A 26,116-nucleotide genomic window follows, 5' to 3' on the forward strand; every position below is an offset into this window, starting at 1 on the left:
TGACAGGTAGGATGAAAACCATTCTAGAGCAGTACCAGAGATCCCCACCCAGTGCCTCAGTCTGTCTAACATGATGTTGTGATCAATGGTGTCAAAAGGAGCGCTAAGGTCCAGGAGTACCAGGACTGAGCACATGCCTTCATCAGCAGACATTAAAAGGTCATTGGTGACTTTAAGCAGGGCAGTCTCAGTGCTGTGGTACTTCCTGAAACCAGACTGAAACTTTTCAAATATTTTGTTATTTTCCAGTACAGTGAGCAGCTGTTTGGACACAATTCTTTCTAGAATCTTTGCAATAAAAGGCAGTTTTGAAATTGGTCTAAAATTTTGTGGGAGGGAGGGATCTAAACCAGGTTCCTTTAAAAGTGGGTTCACGCAAGCCGTTTTAAAATAATCAGGGACACAACCAGTAGATAGGTAGCTGTTGAAAACAAAGATCAAATGGGGCCCAACAGAATCTATTACTTTCAGTAAAAACTTCGTAGGTATTACATCAAGTGGGCTGGAGGACACTCTCATTTGTGATACTGTTTTTAAAAGCTCAGACAAGTCAATGGGATAAAACTGGTTAAAACTCTCTTGTTGCATTATTACTTCCAGCTGAGGCACAAGGAGGGGTTGGGTTTACCAGCTGATCCACTGTCTTAAACAGAAACCTGGGGTTGTGTTTATGTGTAGTGATGAGTTCAGAAAAAATAAAAAATAAATTGTGTCAGTTATAAAACTGTTAAGAAGGAAGGAAATGCATTCAACATGTTTGTTACACACACAGTAGGTATTGGTGAGTAACAGTTAATGTAAACATAAATGTTTTTTTACAAGAAATGTCTACAGTTAAATTAACATACATTTCTGTTGAAAAATGACAAGATGTAGCAGAAAAAATATAGCAGTTAGCAAATGTTTTATTTTTATTAATGGTTTCAACAGTTATTAATATAAAGTATAAAACCAACAGATAAACATGGAAACAGACATGCAAACCTAAAATCAAAATATTGCTGAATAATGTCCATTTCTCTTACTACCACCCCTACCCCGCTCACGCCAGTTACGCACTTATTCTGTGGGATTTCCTGACACACTGAGGGTATTAAAGTATTGATGAAGATGCAGTGGAGGGATGCTGGATCACACAGCACCGACCCGCCCTATACCCTGAAGATGCAATTGCGTAGGGCCCAGCAAATTCCAGCCAGAACAGTAGCCCCCTTTAAAATACTTGCAAAAAAACTGTGGTCTGCAACATTAAAACCTGCCAGTTTAGTCCACTGCGACTGGACGAGACAGTGTATTTTTTGCCAGCAACTTGTGGTGCAGCTCCATGCTGCCTTCATGGGAACGGGAAGACATGGTGTTTAATGTGTAATCTCTGGGAAATTGACACTCTCTTTTTTGGTATTACCGCGAAAAACACCAGCGAGTGACGTGGACCCACCTCGCGCTGTGAGTCGGGATGATTTTTGTGCCAAAGCGGACCTATACAGGAGTTTCAGTATACTATAAAAACGTGACGTTAAAAATTGAAGCCCTGACTTGCTCTCTTGGGGACTGGAAGCGGCACTTTATCAGAAGTGCTGAAGTTAACATTTGTGGTTTTTTTCGTGACATTTATGCCTGTTCACAGGTGTTGTCGGTTAGTTTCGCCCTATACCCTGAACATGCAATTGCCTAGGGCCCAGCAAATTCCAGCCAGAACAGTGGCCCCCTTCCTCAATGGACAGATCATGTTAAGCTAATCGCAACTGCCAGTGATGTTTCCACTCGGCGGGAGAGAGTGGCATTAAGCCAATGGCGTTAAAAAGTTATATGTTTTGTAAAAATCCTACTCATTGTTATGAATATGCTATTAGTTGAACAAGTTGGAAGAATCTTGTTTTGTATTTTATATTTCAGCCAGTGGTTTTAAGAAACGTTATGTACTGTAAAAATTTTACTCCTTCATGTTGTTATGAATACGCGATTCGTTAAAATGTTGGGAAAGACCTGCTTTGTTTTTTATTATTTTTAAATAGCCTATGTCCATAGCCTATATCATACAGCATCCTCTGGTCTGAGAGACTATGGTTAATTATTGTTCCTGTAAAGTGGATTCATTTTTAAAATGAGTTGCTGAACAGGTTTTACGTCACTTTTAAGGGTGGGGTGGGGTGTTGAAAGTAATAGTAACATTACTCCATTCATCCATCCATCGTCAACCGCTTATCCTGCGTACAGGGTCGCGGGGGGCTGGAGCCAGTCCCAGCTGGCATCAGGCAAAAGGCAGGGTACATGTTACTATTTATAATATTATTACTTTTTAAAGGAGAAATAAGTAAAAAGTAACTCATTACAATTTCTGAGTAATCTGCCCAACATTTGCATTTTTGTCAAAAGATCCTCCTAAATATTACACACTAAACCTTTAAGTAAAGGATCTGAATACTTCATCTACCACAGGTCGCCAGTCAAGTGCAAAGTGTAGCTCTTCAAATGTTGACTGTCAAAAAATTAACAACAAGAAAAAACTCTAAGATAAAAAAAGAAATTAAGTACTAAACTCTTCATATGATCATATGGAAACTTATGTCTAACGAACACAAGGAAAACAACCAACTATAGTCCCAGACTATAGGTCTCTAGGACATACTGCCTTTCCAGGCCCATGCTACTCTCACATCAACACCTTACTCAATCCATCCATCCATCCATCCAACAGAAATATAATGATTGTGTCTAACCAAGACCCCGGTCTCTCTTGCATGGACTCGTCTTCTATAAAACGCCCCTCCAACATTCACGGCCCTGGGCAGCTTTAGAGGCAGCTGCGAAAACACCTAACAGCGGGATGAGAGGCTCCTTTGAGCCAGGAGCAGTGGATTATTGCAAATGTCATTAGGATCAGAAGAAGGAGCCAGGGGAACCAGATTTTTCTCATGCACTACTGTCAGTAGTGTATATGTTACTTGAAGGTATTTTTGACAACTGGTTGTGATTACTGTAATTATGCATAGCACTGACCGAAATTATCTGTTCAAAGTTTTAATTCATAGTTCTCGGCTCCAGGCAAAGTAAGGAGGGCCCCCAAAGAAAATCTTGCCTAGGGCCCCCTGTTGTCTTGAGCCAAGCCAGAGATCACATAATCATTAAAGCGAGTCACTGCAGGAGATGTTTCTACAAAAATCTACAAATGCACAGAGGCAAAATGTACAGTATCTCACAAAAGTGAGTACACCCTCACATTTGTGCTAATATTTGAATATATCTTTTCATGTGACAACACTGAAGAAATGGCAATTTGCTACAATGTAAAGTAGTGAGTGTACATCTTATATTATAACAGTGTAAATTTGCTGTCCCCTCAAAATAACACATCACACACAAACTTTTTTCCCCACTAGTCTGAAAGAAGACATGTTAAGGAAGCAAAGTAGACCAAAATCTCAAAATTGACCAGTGCATGATAAAACAATGTTTTTGCCTGCGGTGTCTCCCCTTAATGGGCTGTAAAGATTTTAAGTTGGATTTTCAACATTTCATCACTGTGAACTCTACACTGTGCATTTATCTGACCTGTCTCACGGTCATGCTGGACGTGAATCCTCTCATCAGCAAAGGCTCGGAACCAGCGCTGTTTCTGCTCTGGCTTCTTGGCACACAGGAGGTGGATTTCGTCACCAGCCAGCGACCGCAGCTTCAGGGCATTCTTCACACTGATATTGAAGTCCTTCTCCTTGCCATCCTCCACATCTATCACCTCCATATGGTCCATGTCCACCCGACCCTTGTAGTACAGCATGTCCCGGCGCAGGAGGTCCTGTAATGATAATTTAATTCAGGCCAGTTCCGCCAAGTTTGAGAGAAGAATGAAGTAATCAGCAGTACCAGCAAAAGCCAACATGGCTGACTGATAAATGCTGTGTTTCATGACACAGGTATTGAACAAATAGAAGAATAATGTTGTCAGTTAACTCTAGTATCGTGTTTCTCAACCGGGGCGGTACCGCCCCCCCAGGGGACGTCCCAAGGACGATGGGGGGCGCTGGAAGCAATATTTTGGAAAGGGGGGCTGAGCTGCTTTTGCTGGGCGTTTGATAGTTGAAAATTCTAAGGCGAGTTTACACCAAAGATTCACATCAATACGAGTTTAAACTTTAAAATACTTGCAAAAAAACTGTGGTCTGCAACATTAAAACCTGCCAGTTTAGTCCACTGCGACTGGACGAGACTGTGTATTTTTTTGTCAGCAACTTGGTGCAGCTCCATGCTGCCTTCACGGGAACGGGAAGTCAGAGTATTATTTGTAAAATTTTACCCACATGGCGTTTAATTTGTAATGTCTGGGAAATACGTGGGAGAGATTGTGAATGTGCAGAGAGTTTTGAACATGAGCAGATAAGTTACAGCAGTTTACTATACGTTCATTTATTTGTGGCGGCCTGCCAAAATATCAACGCTGACCGCCACATTGATTTTTGATTCGTTTTACAAGGCCTATTTAAAATCGTATTTGATTGCAGAGCAGCAGGCAGCGCATATTTGCGCAGAACATCCTCGTGCTCGTCCCTCTCTCTCATCCCTCTCGCTCTCTCTCCCTCATGAACACCACTGCACAAATCAGTCCAACACAAGGCTGTCAATGTCGGAGACCCAGCTTCAAGAGGTTAATAGCAAGTATGTAAGGAGCCTAGCTGATAAGAGAGCTAAGATAAAGTTAGAATACAGCTGGGTTTTCGAGGCTGGTAGTCAATATCGCCCACCTTAACAGATGAGCTAATAAAGTCTAGTCAATAACTGAATTAAAACGGATTCAATTATTAATTTATCACTGAGATGAAAAGTGTTGACTCAGCAGGGATGATATTGAATAAGTTGAACATTCACTTATTAGATAAATATAATTACTTTTCAGAGGGCTTCTTTGTTAAATAATATATTTTCAATGATTAGAAAATGTACATTCTTCATTATAAATTTCCTGTAAGGCAAGATGTTAGATTGGGATACATTGCACCGTAGTGGATCATTGTGGCTGCCATTCAAACTAAGTAATATAGAAAAGGAAGCATGCATAACTTATTTATGACTCAAAGTTGATGCACAGTCTAGATAAGATACGAAAAGCTCTGGAGTCAGAGACCAGCTCTGGCATGTGTTTTTTTTTTTTATATGCTACCTGAGCAGATATATAATGATCATGTTTCAGATGTAAAGCTTTCAGGTCCTGGTAAGTTCTATTTCATATCTGTCCAGGTATCTCAATAAAAACAACTTCTTAGTTGACATTTTTTACTTACTTCATTGCAGAGGGACTTAACGGGACCAACTGTCTGATTTGAACATATTCCAGGCTCTTGCCAAGTAAACTGATTATTTTCTAATACTCAGTTAACTAATAAAAAAAAAAAATCAAAATGGCATCATACACTTGCACGTTAACTTCTTTTTTCTTGTAGTTGCTCCTATGTTTATTTACCTTTTTTACACAGGCTTTCCCTGGTAACTCTGTGTTTAAAGGAGAACCATTATACTGCTTTTCAAGTCTTATATTGTAGTTCTGTGACTCCTGTATATCAGCATTGTATGATTCAAAGTTAAAAAAAGGCCATCATTTCAGCTTTTTTGTCTGAAACAAGCTGGAGATGCTCCTGTCTCTTTAAGTCTTTGAGTGGGGAGATTGGGATTTAGCCAATTAAAAGAAGTTTTGCACTACATAGCACTTGAGTGCTGCTACTAAGACATTTTAGGACACCACTTGGGGCCTGGGAAATTATCACTATTTTTCTCTTTATTGGCTTAAATGTTGACATGAAAATGTATGTAATTTTTTAGCACATTTTGATGTCATCAAAAATTTATTATTACATAAACTTAGTTCATATTTTGATCATGTCCCCTCCTGAATTAAATATCAGTGACTATTGCGCATTGTGAAAGGTTCTTATCAGTGATTTGATTAGCCCATTAGAATTCCTCTCTAGGACGATTCTAGGACTACACTTTTTGTGGATGCTTTTAATTTATTATTATTATAATTTTTTATTATTATTAATTGTAATTTATTACCACTTAAAGGAAGTAATGCCCACTCATGACACTGTGCAAATGGGAAATGGTGCACAATTCAACCAAATAGAAAGTGGCCAACAGGCTTTAGAAGTATGCAGAATTTTACCAAAAAAAATGTTTGACTCCTTGGAGTGAAAGATACAGTGTGGCATGCTGAGGCACCTTTTTGCAGTACACCATCTGATGATCAAAGAGGAAAAACATTCTCTGTTGACTCTTAGTCTGAGGCAGGGATAGCTTGGTCAACTCCCCTGAAAAGATGAGATCAGAGCTCCTGTTGAGGATGTCTTCACCCTGCATGGATCGGAACACACACACATGCAGCTGTTACTTGCTACCCAGAACTGAACAGTATGAAATGAGAGACCCTTTTAGAACAAAGAGCTTTCTTGCCACACCTCCCAGTCCTCTATCGAGCTCTGCCACTGGGCGATCTTGTCGATGTTCTCAAGACGACGTTTCCTCTCGTTGATCAGCCTGGCCACGTTTTTCATGGCGTTTAAGGCCGCCTCCACATCTTTGTAGTCCCTAAAGATTAGACAGTAACATGCAGTTGGTGTTTAAAGCTGAAGCTTGAAGGATAAGTCTTTTGATATTTTATATCTTTCTTATAGTCAAGAAATTCTATAAAGATACCAAAGCAAACAATGAATGCATCATATTAACAATTATCTTTGTATCCAAAGCCTGATATATTCCTCTGTGCCATAGAGCTCCATTGTTACCACCTGAGTTCTCTCTGTAATTATTTGGTGGGTGGGTATCTTTGGATTGGTACTCCTTGTACCTCTCTGTTGTGTAGTGTCCCCTAAGGTTTTGTCCTGGGGGAAATACTGTTTGCCTTGTTCTCGCTTCCGCTTGGGCAGATGAGTCATTTTAAATGTATCTCCTACCATTGTTATGCAGATGATATGCAATTACGCATCACGTTTAAGCCTCAAAATGTTTCAAAACTGTCTGCTTTTGAATGGTGCTATATAAACATATTATTATTATTATTATTATATTACCACCATGAACACACACATTGTAATTTATTTTCTGCTGCCACAAATGGAGCATCAAGTGTGGATCAGTCCACCTTTGAAAATAGTCCATATTTCCTCCTGTTATAGTAACTTTTGATAACAACTTCTGTGTCAGCTTCAGAAGGAAGAGAGCCACAGACTGGATGGGCAAGTCAGAAAAAGAGACTTTTGAGACTATTAGGAGTTTTGGTGTTTTCAATTTGTTTGTTCTAAGACAATATAAAATAACACCAGCTCTATGCTTTAATGGCTTCCTTGACACCTCTTTCAAACCATCAATCTTCTCTGTCTAAAATGTGCACCGGAGGTCCTCAAACGAGTGTCCTTTGTTCTTCAGATGTAGGTAAACAGCTGAGGATTGACCTGAAGAGTTGGCCCTTCTGTGTTGAGCAATGCATTTGTGTAGTGGTTGTTTAGTTCTTCTTCCTGGATCTTGTAGCTGTTTTCACAAAGGTCCATTTAGGGTATCCACAGGCAGTAACTGCCCCATTCACATGGTTTTATTTTTCTTGGGCATAGGCACTAGTTGGTATGTTCTCAGCTCAGTGGTGCAGTGGGTTTACTGTATACTCCAATGTGCAGACTCCTGTCCTCTTCAAAGTGTACGGAACAGTCCAGGAAGGCCAAACTTGTTGTGGACATCTTCTCGTGTGAACTTGCCTGCACTTCCTGGGTTTTAATTTTGAACCATGTGTCATCCACATACCTGTACCAGTGGCTCTGTGCTGTTCCTCTGAAGGAGTTGCTCTCCACTTCTTCCATGTAGATGTTAGCCACAATAGGGGATACTGGTGAGCCCATGGCATAGCCATGCTTCTGTCTTTAAAATCCTCTATTGTACTGGAAATAAGTGGTGTTTAGACAGAGGTCCAGTAGTTTACAGATCTGGTCAGGGCTGAGGTTAGAGGTTCATTTATTGGTTCATTTATTATCTTACAAAAAACTTCCTGGAACAGACAATCATCCATGAAAGGGCAATTTTAATAAACAGTTTTTGGCTGTAAATATTTTGACATGGTCTGAAAGGATATCTTTCATGAATAAAAAATGTTGCACCAATGGATCCCCAGAAGTCTTTCCCTGTGTGAACACATAATTAGTTTGCAGTTACCTGTGCTGTGGGTTGGTGTATTTGAGCAGCTCAGCCAGCTGCAGTGGGTACTTGCAGATCTTCTGAACTGGGGTGAGCAGGAAACCGTCCAAGGAAATGTCGATCATCTTCTGGAGCAGTCGGCACGCCTCGAAGAAGAACACGTATTTGTTGACCTTCATGACCTTAGAGAGCTGGATGCAGGCATTAGGGTGGTTGTTGCAATACTCTGAATAGATCTGGAAATCTGTTTGCTACACATAAAAGACAACAAGAGAATGGATTAGAAGCACGAAAACTGTATGGGTAGACCCTTTATTGTTCACTAACTATATCAGTATTAGTTTTTGAGGGTTCTAGAAAACAAAATAAAAGTTTAATAAAGAGGCAATGTGGAACAACACAGAATAAAAGATTTCTGACATTAAGCAAGAAAGGTTTTAAACTAGCTTGTCTGTGCCGTTTTCATACATTCTGAAACAAGCATATTGAAATACCTATGCAGAAATTCATAGGCTTCTGACTGACTTTTGTGACTCAGCTTACGTGTTCAAGGAAGCAACAGCCGATCTCGCTGAGGTGAGGCTGCTCCTTGTTGAATTTCTTCTCCAGGCCTTTCAGGAACTTCTTCTGGAATCGGTAGATGTCTTCAATATTGCCAAAGATTGTACGAAGTTGGTCTTCAGTGAACATGTCTGTCCTCTTGCGGCACTGTTTGATGTAACCCTGGAGGTTTAAATACATTTAAACATCCATCAAATACAATACTTACATTATACAATAATACACATAATAATAATGTATAGCATAACGTTGTTGGCAGGCATAATCTGCTTTCTTAAGGAAGGAACGAGACAGTATTTATTCAATGTCATTTTTCTGCCAAAACCCTCTCTTAGTTGTTTAGGATGTTTGTTAAGACAGTAATCTGGGGTTGAGTGTCTGTCGAAAGTGACCAAGAGAACCAGGTTTGTAGCTCCAAAAGCTAATTTAAAGGATGAGTAGAACTAAGTTTGAGACCTGATAGTAAACAGATGGATTTATTGAAGCTAGTGTATGAAAAATGATCTAATCCAGACCTCACAGATGTCTTTCAGGTGCTTGATGTAGTCTCTCTCAGTGCTCATGATCTCATTGATGACGTTGGTCCTCATCTGCTCTTTGCAGGGTAAACCAGGTCCTAGCAACAGGCCCAGACCAGCCCCAACCTCCTCGCCAGCCTGAGCCTCCTCCAGGTGCGCCAGATACTCCTCCATGGGCTCATCCTGGTTCACACGCAACTGAGAAGGATACAGGTAACTGTTAAAACCCGTGGAAGCATTCAGATTTTCTCTCTGCATCTCTCTTATTTTCAATTCTCTCTTGAGAAATGCAGTTCCAATTTTGTTACTGCTTCTAGTTTACAGTTGTGCAGGTGATTTAATGAGAGGAGCATGTGCTCAAACATTCTAATAAGCCTACCTTCTGTCAAGACATTTGTTTAATGTTTTTTTCTTACTTGTAGATTCTTGTGCAAGAACATGGCACACTTATTATAAGTCATGTTTTAATGACAATCCACTTAAAAAATAACAGAGCATTGCAGCAGTATTGCAGCAGCTGCAGTTATAAATAAAATGAAAAATTCTGTTTCTTCTAGGAGCCAGGACAGAGTTTTTCTCACCCGTACAAAGCTGGCTGGGAACCAGCCCTCGCTGTCCATAATGCGACCCCACCACCATTCCTTGTTACTGGCATCCACTACTTCGATGACATCACCAGCCTTGAATCCCAGCTCTTGGTCGTCCATTGTGACATGGTCCCAGAGGGCCTCGGCAAACACCACGCTGCCATCACTGATCAGCTGCAAAGGAAGCACCACAAAAGGGACATAGGATGGGGTCTGATTTATAACCGTTGCATACACACAAAAAAGGACACTTTCTGAGCATAAATTCGGATTTATAAAAGACGTACATTTACCCTGAGTTAAAAAGTGCCAAACCAAACACTAAATATGTTGCTGCATGTCCTAGGCCCAAGTGTCATAGAACAAAATAGGACGCTTGGGTCAGGGTCAGCGTTGCGTTCAAGTTGGATGTTTGGTACCCTGTAGACCCGGCTTTAAATCTGGTTGGGCTTACTACTTTTGTCTTGCAGCCATAACAATGAGCCTGGCTCTTTGGCGTTGCGGTCAATCTGCACGTTTGGTACCCTGTCAACCCGGATTCAAATCAAATCTTGGCCCTCCGTCACAGTTACCTACTCAAAATACCAAAGGGACTGCTGTGCCTCCTCCACATGCCAAAACAGAGATGTGACCAATTATGGATTTATGGCTCCGCTTAAGACAACCAACATCCTTTAGTTTATGTTGCCACTACAGAAACAGGTGTAGTGTAGGCACATGCTTTGCCTTATGGAACATCTACTCATTGAGCTACAGTAGGCAATAACATACAGCATCTCACAAAAGTGAGTACATACCTCACATTGTTGTAAATATTTGATTATATCTTTATCATATGTGACAACACTGGAGAAATGACACTGTGGTACAATGTACAGCTTGTACAACAGCGTAAATTTGCTGTCACCTCAAAATAACACATCACATAGCCATTAATGTCTAAACCGCTGGCAACTAAAGTGAGTACACCCCTAAGTGAAAATGTATTTTTATATAAAATTAAAATTCAGCTCCGATGTCCAATATATTGAAAGCAATTTTCTTGTTCCCACAATTGGCTATTGTACTTTGGCTGCACAACAAAGTGATACTAATTCTGTTAATAAATATTATTTTTCTAACAATGCTGTAGCATACAATGATACTAATAATTAATAATGCCCAAAGATCCAAAAAGTATACCTCCCCTGAGGATGGGTCATAAACTACTACAAGGTTGAGAAGCGACTGCTTGTGGGGTTGTGGGGGGAAAATGTGTGATACAGCACACCCATTTGAAGAGGAAACAATATAGGAAAGAACAAGAATATAAAAATAAACAAGGATAACTTTTTAAAAACAAATTGACAAACTAAAATGAGAAATAATATAAATAAAAATAACATCATAAAAAGAAAGATTCTTAGAGTAACTGCAAAATAAGTTATTGAAAGAAATCTTTGTAAAAACTCTAAAGGACATATTTGATCTAATTAAATTTACAAAACCACTCTGCTACTGAACATAGGAAGAATATGACATAGGACTAACTGCTATGATGAGAATAATAATCACTGTAACTAAGACTTTTGTAAGAAGTTAAGAATGCTTTACTACTGCAGAAATGATTAATTTTACTTATTTGTTTCAATATCTCCCTCTGGCTGTGATGGTTTAAAGCACCAGGTGACAATGGATGTCTAAAGTGAGTCTAACCATCAGACAGATTTATTGTTCTAGGTTAAAGCCAGCTAAAGATGACCTAAGAGGGAAGACAGAAACATAAAAGGGACCAGAAGATGTTATCCTTCAGATTTGATGTTGCGTTCGATGTGTCTGTAACACAGCATCAGTCAGAACACGACCACTCAGCAGGTGGCGTATGGGCTTAGTGGGTTTTTTGCCCAGTGCAAAAGGCACTTAAGATGGGAGTACAGCGCAGGGAAGAGGAAGAGGTAGCAGAGACAGAGCGAGACCAGAAAGAGATGGAGCCAATGTTATTGATGAAGACACTGCAGTGGTCATATTTCACACTACCTCGCACACTGCGTCAACACAGCCCCAGGCTTCACAGAGGCCATCTATTATGCTGCTCAGGCTCTCATTCCTGCAGAGGGCAACACCAATCCTGCTTGACCAAATCAGCCCAACATTCCTCCTCTCTGCAGGCTGCCTTCTTTCAAGTATAGAAGAGAAATCTGGGGGTCTTTCACTAGTGTTGTTAAAGACTCATTTTCTTTTTCTCTGTGATGTCTCGTAGCTCCACTGATCCATCATGGTCATGAGGGAATCAGTCGATGTAGCTGTTGCTAAGCAACACACCCACACCATCTTGCCTCTCTGCTGCCTTTCTCTCCAGTTTCCTCTTTGACTACATGACACCACAATATCATCCCTTAAATGTTATGATAGTAAACAGCTACATACAGTTTGTTGGAAACAGGTAGATCATCCAGATCCAGACAGTGCTCCTAGAGCCGGTCTAAGGGTCACTATGGCAACAGCAATGGACACTACACTCACACACACACACACACACACACACACACACACACACACACACACACACACAGCTGTCCCCTTGTCACCTTTCCCCCTGATCCTAATGTGAGCAGCTGAGCAAGCATAAACAGCTCTAAACAGACACACATGTGGGACCTGGATTATACCTGTGAAAATGAAATACTGTTTATTCAATGTACTATTTACTGCAATATGTCACACTAATACATATATTCGTATTATCAGGCCACTAATTCTATTAAAGTGAAAACAATGTGGGAAAGAAAAATTACTGTGGTCAAACTGCTCACAACAAACAGACATGTACAAACTATGATGAGGGGCCCCAAGTGGATATTGCTTCATTTTAAGAGGTCAAAACAAAGAGGTTGGAAAGACCTGGTTAATTTCATATCATAGTCAAGTTCAGTATTCACTTTCCATTTATCTCTGCCAGTCTGGGTGCCAATTTTGGCTTTGCCCTCCCTCACATGTTTAGAATTTATTGCAATTTACTTTGTCCTTTTCTTAGATTTTGAAATAGTCATTTAATTTTGTACCATGATTACAGTGCATAATGGGCTCTTTACACCAGGAATATAATTTCAAGGGACATAACAATACTGAACATGTGGAGCTACATGAGAGGTATCGGAGAGAACAGAGGAAAAGTTGCTCAGCTTCACCGTGTACATAGTGAAAATATATGTTAAAAATAATGAATAGTAAAATAACCTCATTTTTTTCTTTCTGGCAAGTGCGTAAGGCACTTCTAGGTGAGAACACCTGGCCAGTGGCCCCAAGATTTTTGAGTTAAGACGCCTGATTTAGCTAAACTGTCAGAACTTTAGCTATTGTTGCTATTGCTACTATCATGCACCTAAAATTCCTGACCTCCAACTACAAAAAGTACAATAGAATGCCATTCAAAGTTCCTACTTGTGACCCCGGGGCAAATATATCTACCCTAATTTCACTCAACTATGGCAGCACCAATAGAAGCTCATTTTATAAATGGTAAAACATTAAATGCAACAGGAAGTATATTTGCCTGTACGTAATTAAAATAACAACAATAATAATAATAATAATAATACCATATAGTAAAACGTGTTCTGTAAGTAAATTGATGTCAGCATATGTCGCCAATGTTATTAGTTAGATGGTTACAGTAAACAATCTCTAAAAGTTATCTTCTCTGCACAAAAGTTTCAGGAAGGTTATAAAAGTGCCAAGAAAATGTAACAAATACACAACATTTACTGACTTTTACAGATTACCAACTGATGTAGCTATATGGGTATAAAGTTAATGAGTAATGTATGTCACTCGCTTTCATTAAAAAGGCTTATTAATTAACAGCAAGAGCACTGCTGAGTGTTCAGTTGTGTGCACACTTGGCAAAGAAACATCAGTTTGTCATGGTCAGTCATGTTTTTTGTTTACATTTGGCGTCAGCAGAGTGTTGAGCATGATGTGGCTGTGCTGTTGTATAAAAACTGACATTACACTGAATTTATCAAGAGGACAGGTAAACGAGAAGTAAGAGTTTTCATAACAGAAGCAGATCAGAAAATAGTGTGGCTTCTTTTTAAAAAAGAATGCAGAAGTTGAGGTAAAGCAAGGCCCGCCCACTAATACTACTGCATGTAAATTTTGAAAAGACAGGTTCAGTCATATTCATAAATGATGTTCAACTTATGTCATTACAGTCATAATTATATTTGATGCATTACTGCTCTGATAAGGTGCAAGAGTAGAGTTATATACCAGTGATCTGACATTTAATTATTTACAGTAGATAATCTATCTATTTTAACAACCAGGCAGAAAACAAAAATATACGTGAGAAGACTGGTGTAGTAAAGAGCTCTAGTCTCTCACTTCAAACACTGTATGTCAGCTCTGTATACCTGTACTGCTGTACTGCAATACTATACTGTAATTAAGCAATTTAGCAGCAGCAGCACTCCACACTAAACACTAGTGTCCATTAGTGATTACAAAAAGACAGAAAATGATACCTCACTAGGTACTGATTACATCACGAATGGTTGACTGGTGTCAATGATATAATAGACAGGTCAGATCAGCAGACATATGAAAGCTGTCTATTCAGTTCTGTTGAAACTGCCAAGTTGTAGTTGTATGTTCAAAACACAATCAGCCATCTAAGAGTTATCTAAGAGCTGAGGAGCTGCAACAGGGTCGCCGCAGTGTGTTACATCACCTGATAGCCCTCTGATATATTATTGTTGCATTTAAAGGGTTGGTTCATCCAAAACAGACAAAAATCTAACTACTTTATACCTAAGAAATACTCCGTATTTAAAAAAATGTCTGTTCTGTGGATCATCCATAGTAACAAATAACACGGCACACTGTTTCTGAAAGATACATTGAGGTTTAATTTTAAAGAGTAAGGTTGGCAATATTCTATATTTTTGTCAGAGTCAACAAATCCCATGTGCAGAACCTACCCCAAAATGAATGTATCCTATTGGTATCAATAAGTATTGTGTGTGTGTGTGTGTGTGTGTGTGTGTGTGTGTGTGTGTGTGTCCTCTTTGCCATAGAGTTCCAGTGCTGTCTAAAAAACAAAAGACACAAATGAGCCACATTGTTGCATTGGGTGATATGTTTCTTCATTAACATGAACAAACACAGTAGTTTATTTTCCAAATACACCTTCACGCTGCCTGACATACACACACGTGTATTAATCCACCTTTAAAAATAGTCCCCAACAAAGTATACAATTCACTCCTGTTTGAGTGACATTTGTTCAAAACTAATTTTACGGCTGTTTAAGAAAAGAAAATTAAACTATTTATTTGTGAGACAGTACAAACGATTGGGCTTTGAGGAGAGCCTCACACAGGGTAAAAAGTAATGAGAGACAAACTAACACATTGTGGGTTTAGATATGTTTATGGAACTTTTTGTTAATTAGTAAAACGGAATAATATAAGCCTCTTCCTTCAAGCACCACAAAGTGGATTCCCTAACCTCCATTGTATTTGCTGTGGAGATTGAAACCATAGAAATAGGTATCTCAAAATCTGGACAAATCAAATCAAACCTAAACTATGTGATAGTCATTATGATTATAAGAAAACAATTACAATTTGGATGAACCCACCCTTTTACAGGCTCCTGTGCTCATCTACAACAAATTCCTCTTGTTTGCATGTTTCTGGTGAAACAAATGTACACACAATCCATTCTCACACTACATGATCTTCCCTCTTCCCCTTCCTGGTTGTACCTGTGTTCTGCTGCTGCAATCTTCAACACCCATCAATCCCAGCAGCCCCTCTCATCAACAGGGCAGTCCTTCTGTGGTCCTTCGGTCCCTCTGTGTTTCAGTTTCTCTGGTATTTTCCTCCCTCTAGAAGTGTATGTGTGTGTGTCTGTGTGTGTGTGTGTGTGTGTGTGTGTGTGTGTGTGTGTGTGTGTGTGTGTCTGGTGGAGTCTGTGTGCACTCTCTACTGGAAGGCCAGCAGGAACATGAGCACCACGTTGATGATGATGAGCAGCATCATGATGATGAACACCACCACCTTCTGAGTCTCTGGGGGGAGGTTGCAGCGCAGCATGGCGCTGAAGAATCCCATCCTCTGCCTGCTCCACCTCCCTGAGCCGCTGCCACGAGCCATCAGTCCCCTTGCCTCTTCCTCTTCCTCCTCCTCAGCACCGCTGCCCCTCCCCCGTCGCCTTTCCCTCAGTGCTGAGCCCCCACACCACACCGCGTCACCTCGTTGTTGTCCTCGGCTATCTCCGATACTATTCCCTAGTGCTGCTTTCCTCCTCCGCTCAGCTCTGGCGGTCGCCTCCTCTGCTTCTCCTGCCACTTTGCCGATGCCCAGCGTTGCCCCGGCCTACCAGTGCAGGCTGGGTACCTATTTGTGTCAGCGTGTATATGAATCTGCGCGCTGTGAAGCTATTTGTGTGTTACGTGCTGAGCATCCTCCTTCGCTCCCTTTCTCCTCTTTGAAGAACCGGTACCTCCTCACTCTTTCTTCTTTCTATCTTCCAACAGTTTAGTCTTTTTTTCCTTTTGGATGCTCTTCTCTCTCTCTCGGTCAGGTTGTCAGGATAAAAGACATGGTGCGAGATGCTGCATCTCTCCGGTTTATGCTCATGCCTCCTCTTCTTTTCCTTCCTCTTCCGTCTGTCCTCTTCTTTTCCGGCTTGTTCTTTTTTCACTCCAGCCTACATAGGCTCAGTCGTTTTTTAACTCTTAAACCAAGCTGCCATTTGTTCTGCCTCTGGCTTGTTTTTTTCTTCTATTCCTCTGCCTCTGCCCACATTTTCTCTCCGTTAAGAGGTCCTGTTAAAATGGAGCTCTGTGCTCGGCATGGAGCTGTGCTGCCTCAGCCATCCATCTAACCACCAGAATCACCCTCTTTCCTTTTTTTCTCCTTCTTTCCTTTTTTATGTGCCCACCCTTCAACAGCTAGCAGCCTATCAGGATGCAGAGTGTGTCACCGTATCTTGGATACCACAGTGGTTGAGGCAGGGCCATGACAACCCCTTGGGGAGTGAAGAGGGGGAGGGTGTTGAGATGAGAGGGACAGGGAGAGGGGTATTGTGGAAGCCGCACGGAATAATGGATGGATCTCTAGGGAAATTTTGTGTGTGTGCTATTTGCTGCATCATTAATACATTTATACTGATGTAGCAGAGAACAGATTGATATTAAATTTGACAAAAGTATATATATAGTACAACCACTGGGTTGCCAACATAGCATTGTGTGTAGCAACGAGGTGTGTTTGTGGCTGCAGCCCCTATGCATACTATGCATAAGTGGTTGTTGTTACCTTACTTAGTATGAAAAACGGGTGAAAGAAAGACCATTCAATGGACAATATTTGGATGCTGCATATTTTTGATAAATTTCTGATGACCTGTGTCAAATATTATGCTTCGCTTGACCCCCGATAGAGTTTTTTTTGGTACTATTCAGTCTTCAAAGAAGGCTCGGGGAATGCTAAGTATCTGATTAATGGGTGTGAAATGAGCTAAAGGGTGGAAAAATTTGTGACAGTAGGTGTCGCTGTAATACCAGGTCCAGTAGGGAATTTCCAACTCAATATACTGTATGTCTCATATCCTTGTGCAATGCAATGTAAATGTATAGAACAGATTGTATTATGTGTGTGATTGTGAAGTCCATATGTAGTTATTGTGTGTTACTGCAGCATTGCGCAGCACTGATGGCCAACTAAAGTTTATCTTATTTTATCTTATCTTATCTTAAGCCCATGTTGGGCATGTTACGGGCAGAATAAAGACACATGAATAACTGTGTGTGTTCCTTACTGCTCCGCAAGTATGTAATATGTGGTGTAAAGCTACTGAGATCAGGTGTACATAGTACCGAGATGTTTGGCTATATTTGTGGGCTATATAAGCGCTCAAAGACAGAGTTTCAGTTTTGTGTCGACTGCACTTTTAAGCTACCACTTATTGTTGTAACTGCCTAGCTAACATGTGATGTAGATGTAACAGTGTGAAAAGAACACTTTTTGTTTGTTTTACCTATACTATGAGAGTAACAAGTTACAGGAGAGTATATCCTCATGTGAAGAAAAAGTATTTAGTTTTGAGTTTACTAGAATATGTGAAATTACACTGAGCATGTGGTAGTTTGTCCTGTTTTTTTTTGTAATGGCGGCCACCAGGTAATGTTTTCTCATATAAACAGATTCAAGTAGTTCTAAAGCATAAGGGAAATACACATAGAGATGTGGTATTGCTGTTTAATAGTTTTATTTCATCCTTTTAATTTCATATTTTTGAAATTGCAATTATGCAGTGTATAGCATTCCCCTTATATTAAATATTATTAGTGCTAATTCCGGTATTTGAAGCAAAGCTCTAAGCCTAGACTAAATTGTAACGCACTTGAAAGCCTTGTTTTTAGTCTTTCAAAACCAAGTTGGAAATCACTGCAACCAATTCCTCTAAAAAAGAAAATAATAAAACAAAGACGGTTAGCTCCATGGTATAATACAGAAATTCGCAAATTAAAGCAAATATCGCGAAAACTTGAGAGGAATTGGCGTTCCACCAAACTGAACAATTCTCGTTTAATTTGGCAAGACAGTTTTACTATGTAGCCAGGCTGACAGAAAGTCACAGCCCTATTGAGCCTTGTATTCCCATAGCTCTCAGTAGTTACTACTTCATGAGCTTCTTTAATGATACAATTCTAACTATTAGAAACAAAATTCACCAAGACCTGCCCTTAACTGGCACCGACTTATCTCTGAACTCAGGAACCTTAGAAACACCTGTAAAACCAGATATATGTTTAGACTGCTTTGCTTCCCTCAATCTTTACCAGCTAACTTCAACAATGCTTAAAGAAGTTTTACCCTTAGTCAGCACTTCTTTACTAGATATGGTCAATCTATCTTTATCAGCAGGCTATGTACCACAGTACTTTAATGTAGCTGTAATTAAACCTCTTCTGAAAAAGCCTAACCTTGATCCAGATGTTTTAGCCAGCTATAGACCTATATGTAACTTTCCATTTCTCTCTAAGATCTTTGAGAAAGCAGTTGCCAAAAAGCTGTGTGACTTTCTACAAAGCAATAGTTTAATGACCTCCTAATTGCATCAGAAAAAGGACTTGTCTCTGTACTAGTTTTATTAGATCTTAGCGCTGCATTTGATACCATTGACCATCAGATCCTACTACAGAGACTGGAACATTTAATTGGCATAAAAGGAACCACTCTAAGCTGGTTTAAGTCCTATTTATCAGATCGATTTCAGTTTGTACATGTTAACAATGAGTCCTCCATGCACGCCAAAGTTAGTCATGGAGTTCCACAAGGATGTGTGCTTGGACCAATCCTGTTCACTTTATATATGCTTCCTTTAGGCAATATTATCAGGAAATACTCCATAAACTTTCATTGTTATGCAGATGATACTCAATTATATCTATCAATCAAGGCAGATGAAACTCATCAGTTAGCTAAACTTCAAATGTGCCTTCAGGATGTTAAAACCAGGATAACCTGTAATTTTATAATGTTAAACTCAGATAAAACTGAAGTTATTGTTCTAGGGCCCAAGCATCTCCATGATGCGTTATCTAAAGATATAGTTTCCCTGGCCTCCAGCACCACTGTGAGGACTCTCGGACTTTGATTAGGACATGTCGTTTAAGTCTCACATTAAGCAAAATTCAAGGACCGCCTTTTTTCATCTACATAATATTGCAAAAATCAGGAACATCCTGTTTAAAAATGATGCTGAAAAACTAATCCATGCATTTGTTACTTCTAGGCTGGATTACTGCAATTCCTTATTATCAGGCTGCTCGAAAAAGTCTATTAAGACTCTTCAGCTGATTCAGAATGCTGCAGCACGTGTTCTGACAGAGACATCTGTTTTAGCTTCTCTACATTGGCTTCCTGTAAAATCCAGAATAGAATTTAAACAAAATATAGAATTTTCTCTTAAACGAAAATCTCTTTAGCATGCCCTTTCTACTGCTCGCTCTTTACAGTGATGCTGAAGAAAAAAGACTCATAAATGCAAGTCACAGTCCCTCTAGAGCTCTGTGTTAGTCCAGCCCCTGACTCAATGGTGTGCTCTGGCACCGAGTGACTCTAGGGAAACCAATATGCCTTCATTGCAGATCTCAGTCTTGGGTAGAGGAAGTAAGAAGTATCTGACAGATCATATTCAGTTTTTATGTCTTGAAATGTGCGCAATTCAGTATTGTCAAACCAGTTACAGAAAAAAGAACCCACAGGGAAAATAAATATGGCTTACCACCTGACTGAAAGTATTAATTATTACATAGTTTTTTTCAAACATCAAGAGAGTTCACTGTGATACTCTCATAACGCAGCTGGATGTATCTACGTCCTATGCCTGTATAGGGTAAGTCTAAGCGATGTAGTTTTACATGTGCCGCCTCTATTGCCCACCATGTAAGCTGTGAATTAGAGAGCTACTTGGTAAATGGTCTGTATTTGTATAGCACCTTTCTAGTCCATCCAACCACACAAAGTGCTTTATCCTACATCACATTCACCCCATTCACATATTGATGAGCAGAGGCTAAGGTGCCCAACTGCTCACCAGAAACAAAAATGAACCCATTCATACACATTTATACACTTGATGGCGCAACCATTGGAATCAATTTGAGTGCATTTCAGAAATATATTGAGGTGGAGAAGTAAGAGGAATCATAAAGAACAGAAAGTTAACAAGGGGCAAGATATTTATTTTGATAATTGAGATTCTGCCTTGCATAAAGACTTGGAGATACCCCAGTCTCTTGAGATTCTATTTTATTTCTCTTTTAATACAATTCAATTTTTCCTAAACTATGAAATGACAAAGGTTAGGGTAAATGTCTATACTTGAAGGAACACATACAGGGATACCGATAGGTACATGGGCATTCATAGTAGGGAGAAATGCAGATTTGGACCAGTTTATTCTATATCCTGCCATATTTTGAAAATAATCAATAGGGTCTAAACATGTGGGAATGATTCCTGAATACTAGAAATAAATATAAGGCAGTCATCTGCATAAAGCGAAAGATAGTGTCTAAATTGTTTGTAAAAATAGTTATGGAGGATATTCCATTGCTTTCTCTATAGGCTGTGTGAACAGAGGCAAGCAAGGGCCCTGTCTTGTGCCTTGATGCAGAAACAGTGGTGACTGAAAAGTTGCAGTGAGGACCAAGGCGGACATCTAGCTGGCCTTCTGACGCATAAAGATTACAACAAAATGTCTTCTCTTCCGAGAACACTTCCCATGCTCTTCTTAATCTCCTTACAGTTCTTTTGTATTGATTGCACTATTTGTTAACTCTTACTTCTTCCCCTATAGGTATTTACCTCACTGATTATGTACGAGCTAATAGGTCCTTCTAGTGTTTATTGGTGCTCTTCCTAGTATATGTTGTCACTTGTAGATCTCTTACTGCATTGATGCTTTATTAATGCTTGTATGTTGTTCCTCAAATGTTAAGTCGCTTTGGATAAAAGCATCTGCCAAATGAGTAAATGTAAATGTTAACGTAGTTAATTGTACAGGGTTGTGTCACAACTTCACCCTTTAATGTCTGAATAGCATTTATTACTGCTTTAGACTCACTTTGTTCAAGTCTAGCCTGTTTGGGAGCTCACCATCAAAAGTAGTACCGTTGCTTTGTTCGGTGTATTATAAACTCAGCCTTTTCCAACAATAAACTCGGATATTCTCCTCTAAGAGCAGAAAGTAAATTTGTGTTGGTAACTAAGGGTGTTGTTATTTGCTCGTGCTCTATTCTCTCAAACTCCCTCCCAGTTTCACTAAGCCGTCTGTTGTGCCCTGAATGTAAACTGGAAGCAAACCCAATACACACCGCATACCCCTTATAAAACACTTAGCTGCTTCCCATAAGATTTGAGCATTGTTGCAGCATTCTTTGTTGTTGTGGACAAAGTCACTAAGCTGTTGCTTCATATGTGATAAAAAGACAGTCTGCTCTTACAGTTTGGTCCATTTTGACATGATAGCATCGCATATCAAAGGTGCTCTATTGTATTGAGATCTGGTGACTGTTGAGACCATTAGAGTAAAGCGAACTCATTGTCATGTTCAAGAAACCAGTATGAAATGATCTGAGCTTTTTGATGTGGTGCATTATCCTGCTGAAAGTAGCCATCAGAAGATGGGTACACTGTGGTCATAAAGGGATGGACATGGTCAGCAACAATAGGTAGGCTCAGGTAGGCTGACGCAATTAAACAATGCTCAGTTGTGGCAATAAAATATCCCCCACACCATTACACCACCACCAGCAGCCTGAACGGTGGATACAAGCCAGGATGGATCCATGCTTTCATGTTGTTTACGCCTAATTCTGACCCCACTATCTGAATGTTGCAGCTGAAATCAAGACTCCTCAGACCAGGCAACATTTTTCAAATCTTCCGTTTCAATCTTCTGTCAATCTTGTGTTCCACTTTTGGTGATCCTGTGTGAATTGTTTCCTGTACTTAGCTGATAGGAGTGGCACCCAGTGTGGTCTTCTGCTGCTGTACCTGTTTCAAGGTCTGACTTGTTGCGCATTCAGAGATGGTGTTCTGCTTACCATCAACAAAGCATTTTCGTCCACACAACTGCCGCTCACTGGATATTTAGAACTAAATCAGCAGCTTTTGAAATACTCAGACCAGCTCATCTGGCACCAACAACCATGCCACGTTCAAAGTCACTTAAAGTCCCTTTTCTTCAACATTCTGATGGTTTGAACTTCAGCAAGTTGTCTTGACCACGTCTACATGCCTAAATGCATTGCGTTGCTGCCATGTTATTGGCTTATTAGCTATTTGTGTTAACAAGTAATTGAACAGGTGTACTTAATAAAGTGGCCGGTGAGTGTATTATCAATCCTAGAAAAAGTTTCATGGCGGCCTGAGTGAAATGAATAAGCCTTCACTTTGCTATTACACTAGGAGTCTGCCAATGCCAAAAAAGAATCATTACTGGAGAGTAGAAAATTGTTGTTAAATAAGTTTGGCGTGTAAATGCATGCTAATAAAATCCTTGCATAATTAACAGAGAGCAAAGCACAAATCTACCATTATTATCCATGACTATTTCCAGAACCACTAATTGTAATTTTCCTTCTGCAATCAGCATACCTTAGGAAAACATAAAAATGCATTTCTGTCGGGGCATCCTGTTTCGTATAGGCTTCACCCTGTATGGCTATCACTAGTGGGTTCATTCCTCGCACGCATGCGTAACACTGAAGAGCTTTTGTCTACACCCATCAGTGGCATGGGCCACATCCACAGTCCCAACCTGTGTATAAATAGCTGTCAGACCAGGCAATTGTCTCTCATTTTTTCTTCAACGAACAGGAGTTGGACGACTCCGTTTCCTTTTCATGATCAGGCTTCATGCTGCTGTCCCACCCTTCCCAATGGTAGAGCCAAAGCACTGCTGTGGCCATGAGTGATGCTCCCAGGAGACCATGAGGTTTCCCTTTCCGCCTCCTATCTTCCTGTTGGTGGTGGGAAGGCATCTGATGTTTAGCCACTGTGGCTGATCATGAATTGCTCTTGCAAGGTGAAGTTAAAGTGTAATACTCCCAGAAAATAATACAGTGTGTCACCAGGACTCTGTCAGAACCGGGAGGCCAGACTTCCTGAACCATGCAAAGAGGGTGATTGTAGAAAGTGAGCAGTCTGATGATGAGGTTTGAGTTGAACGATGAAGCATTATTAAGAGTAAGCAGTGATGAAATTTAAGTTGAAACATTAATAAACATCTTGTAAGTTTACAAACAAATTTACTGTTATGTCTTAAGTACATTTAATAGCAATAATGTAATTTTGCTTAAAATTTCACACTGGCCTCCTCTTTAAGTTTGTATTCAACATAATACCTTATTATCTAAATTAAAAGTACTTAAACAAATGTATATGTGACACAAAAAAGAAATTTATTATTTTGGTCGGTACAAAATATGCTTGGCTCTATGAAAATAGGCATATGAATGATTCTTTTAAGACATTTTACATGGACCTTTATTTGTCCGAACAGACAAGCGACTCACCACAACCATATCAGATTAACAGAGAAGCCTCCTTAATGGACCCATTACAAGAGGAGAGGTAATCAATGCTATTAGGAGAATGCAGAATGGTAAATCACCAGGACCAGATGGGTTTGGTTGGAAAGTTTACTTGTTTAAATGTTGAAGCTGTTTTCTAAAATCCTGGCCACTCGGTTAGACGATCTTCTGCCGTACGTATTTTATACATTAGATATAGTTTAGGGGATAATTTCATGAAATGGGTTAAGGTCTTATACTCTGACCCTCAAACTGCTGTCCTGACTAATGGGTTAAGTCAAAATTTCCCTACTCATAAAGGCATCAGACTGCCCTCTGTTGCCTCTTTTTTTTTTTCACTTGCCATTGAACCATTGGCAGAAGCTATTGGTTTACAGGTGGTGGATAAACATCGTAAAATAACCTTCTATAAAAAAAGTCATCAGTTCCAGCACTAATTGGGATGATCAATCAGTTAAACATATTTTCTGGATATAAGATCAGTCTGACCCAATCAGAAGCTATGCCAGTGTGTAGTCTTACTACAATACCTAATATTACACAATTTTTTCCTTTTAAATGGTCTCCTTTGGGTTTTGCCTATCTAAGTGTTTTTGTTACCCCCTCATTCAATCAGATGTAAAAATCTCATTATGTTCTCTTGTTTGATAACGTAAGACAGGATTTGAATGTTTGGCTTAGCTCTTTCATATGGAGTAAGCGTAGACCTAGATTGAAAATGGCTGTGTTGCAATTGCCTGGATCTATGGGAGGGCAACTTGCCAAATATAAAGACATACCAAATATGTGTCCATTTGAAGTATATGTCTGAATGGGTAAAGAACGATACTGCCTCAATATTAAATCATCATTATCAAAACACACATTGCAAGATATACTGTTTTTTAAAAGTTGTGAATTAGAGATATTTGTACCAACCCCAAAACAGTCAATACTTTGAAAGCATGGGGATCAGTCTGCTGTCTGGAAGGGAGATCCATCCAAATTAGCTTCCACTTTTACAAACACCCAAAAAGGATTTTTATTAGTTTTTTGCAAATAAGGCCTTATATTACAAAGAGTATGACTCTTATTGAGAACCCTGAAATCTGTTTCAGTCACCAGGGAAAGTGTCTCTTAGTCTGTTCTGTGACATTATGTGGATGTTATTGCCTGTCAATACACAGATGGTTAAAGGGTTATGGGAAAAGAAATTGTCTATTGATTACGAGGCATGGAGAAAGATATCCACTTACGCAACGAAAGCAAGACAGGTTAAAATCATTCACAGAATACACATCTCCTAATTGTAGACATTCATTTAATCCTGATTTTGGGCCTTCCAAGTAAACACATAACTCAGCGTCTAACAAAAGATTATATAATATACTGACATTTGCAGCTAGAAAAAATATAACATTACAGAGGGTTTAAGATACGATCCTATTTTTTTACTACTTACTATCATTTCTTTAAGGCTGGCACAGATTGATATTTCAACTGGTTATCCTACCCAGGTTCAATTCTCCACTGTGACACATCCCCATCAATGTGTTCCTGAAGACACTTAACGACCTAGTTGCTCCAGAGGCGTGTAACCTCTGACATATATACGAATTGTAAGTTGCTTTGGATAAAAGCGTCAGCTAAATGAATAAATGTGATGTAAGCTTAAGATTAAGATCAACTTTATTGTCCCCTGAGGGAAATTTGTCTTGGACATCAGTGCCACATGAGGCTGCAGTAAATACCAGTAACACATATGGACTTTACACTCACATACATCATACAATCCACCATACATTTACATTACATTGCACAAGTATCTATGACGCTGCCCCTGAGTGATATGAAACCTCTGAATTATTATATTCAATTGCACTTGAGCACATAAAGCAGAAAACAGTATGACAGACACTAAAAGTACAACCGGCCCAATTCTATATTAAAAAAGAAAAACTCATATAAGATCTGTTTAATAAAAAACATTAGTGCAAGCGATCAAACTATGCTTAAAAATAAATAAAAAAAGTGCCTGAAGTGCTTCCAGCCTCTTGTTCCGAGCAGATTGTTTATTTAAGAGCGCTATGGAAATTGGGATGAAGGACAGCTTATTGCAGTTACTTTTACATCTGCTAGCTCTAAGGCATTTCCCTGAATGTAAAACATCAAATTCAGAGTGCAGAATATGGGAAGGGTCCTTC

General features: G+C 39.6%; 1 protein-coding gene across 3 annotated transcripts in view; it reads right to left on the bottom strand.

The window, feature by feature from the left end:
• Positions 1 to 26,116, bottom strand: part of arhgef4 (Rho guanine nucleotide exchange factor (GEF) 4) — a 100,254-nt gene that overhangs the window by 4,468 nt on the left and 69,670 nt on the right. For 2 of the 3 annotated variants that reach the window (XM_046061979.1, XM_046061992.1), the window contains 7 exons: positions 9,830 to 10,009; positions 9,246 to 9,446; positions 8,713 to 8,892; positions 8,188 to 8,420; positions 6,447 to 6,576; positions 6,211 to 6,342; positions 3,553 to 3,796 (listed from right to left, as the gene is read on the bottom strand). In XM_046061979.1, the coding sequence (XP_045917935.1) occupies positions 3,553 to 3,796; positions 6,211 to 6,342; positions 6,447 to 6,576; positions 8,188 to 8,420; positions 8,713 to 8,892; positions 9,246 to 9,446; positions 9,830 to 10,009 (1,300 nt within the window). Of the gene's footprint in view, positions 1 to 3,552; positions 3,797 to 6,210; positions 6,343 to 6,446; positions 6,577 to 7,782; positions 7,917 to 8,187; positions 8,421 to 8,712; positions 8,893 to 9,245; positions 9,447 to 9,829; positions 10,010 to 26,116 lie in introns of those variants that run through there. The other variant, XR_006827022.1, reaches the window with a different exon arrangement.

Source organism: Micropterus dolomieu, linkage group LG01 (assembly GCF_021292245.1).
Source record: "Micropterus dolomieu isolate WLL.071019.BEF.003 ecotype Adirondacks linkage group LG01, ASM2129224v1, whole genome shotgun sequence".
In the NCBI taxonomy this organism is placed as follows: domain Eukaryota; kingdom Metazoa; phylum Chordata; class Actinopteri; order Centrarchiformes; family Centrarchidae; genus Micropterus; species Micropterus dolomieu.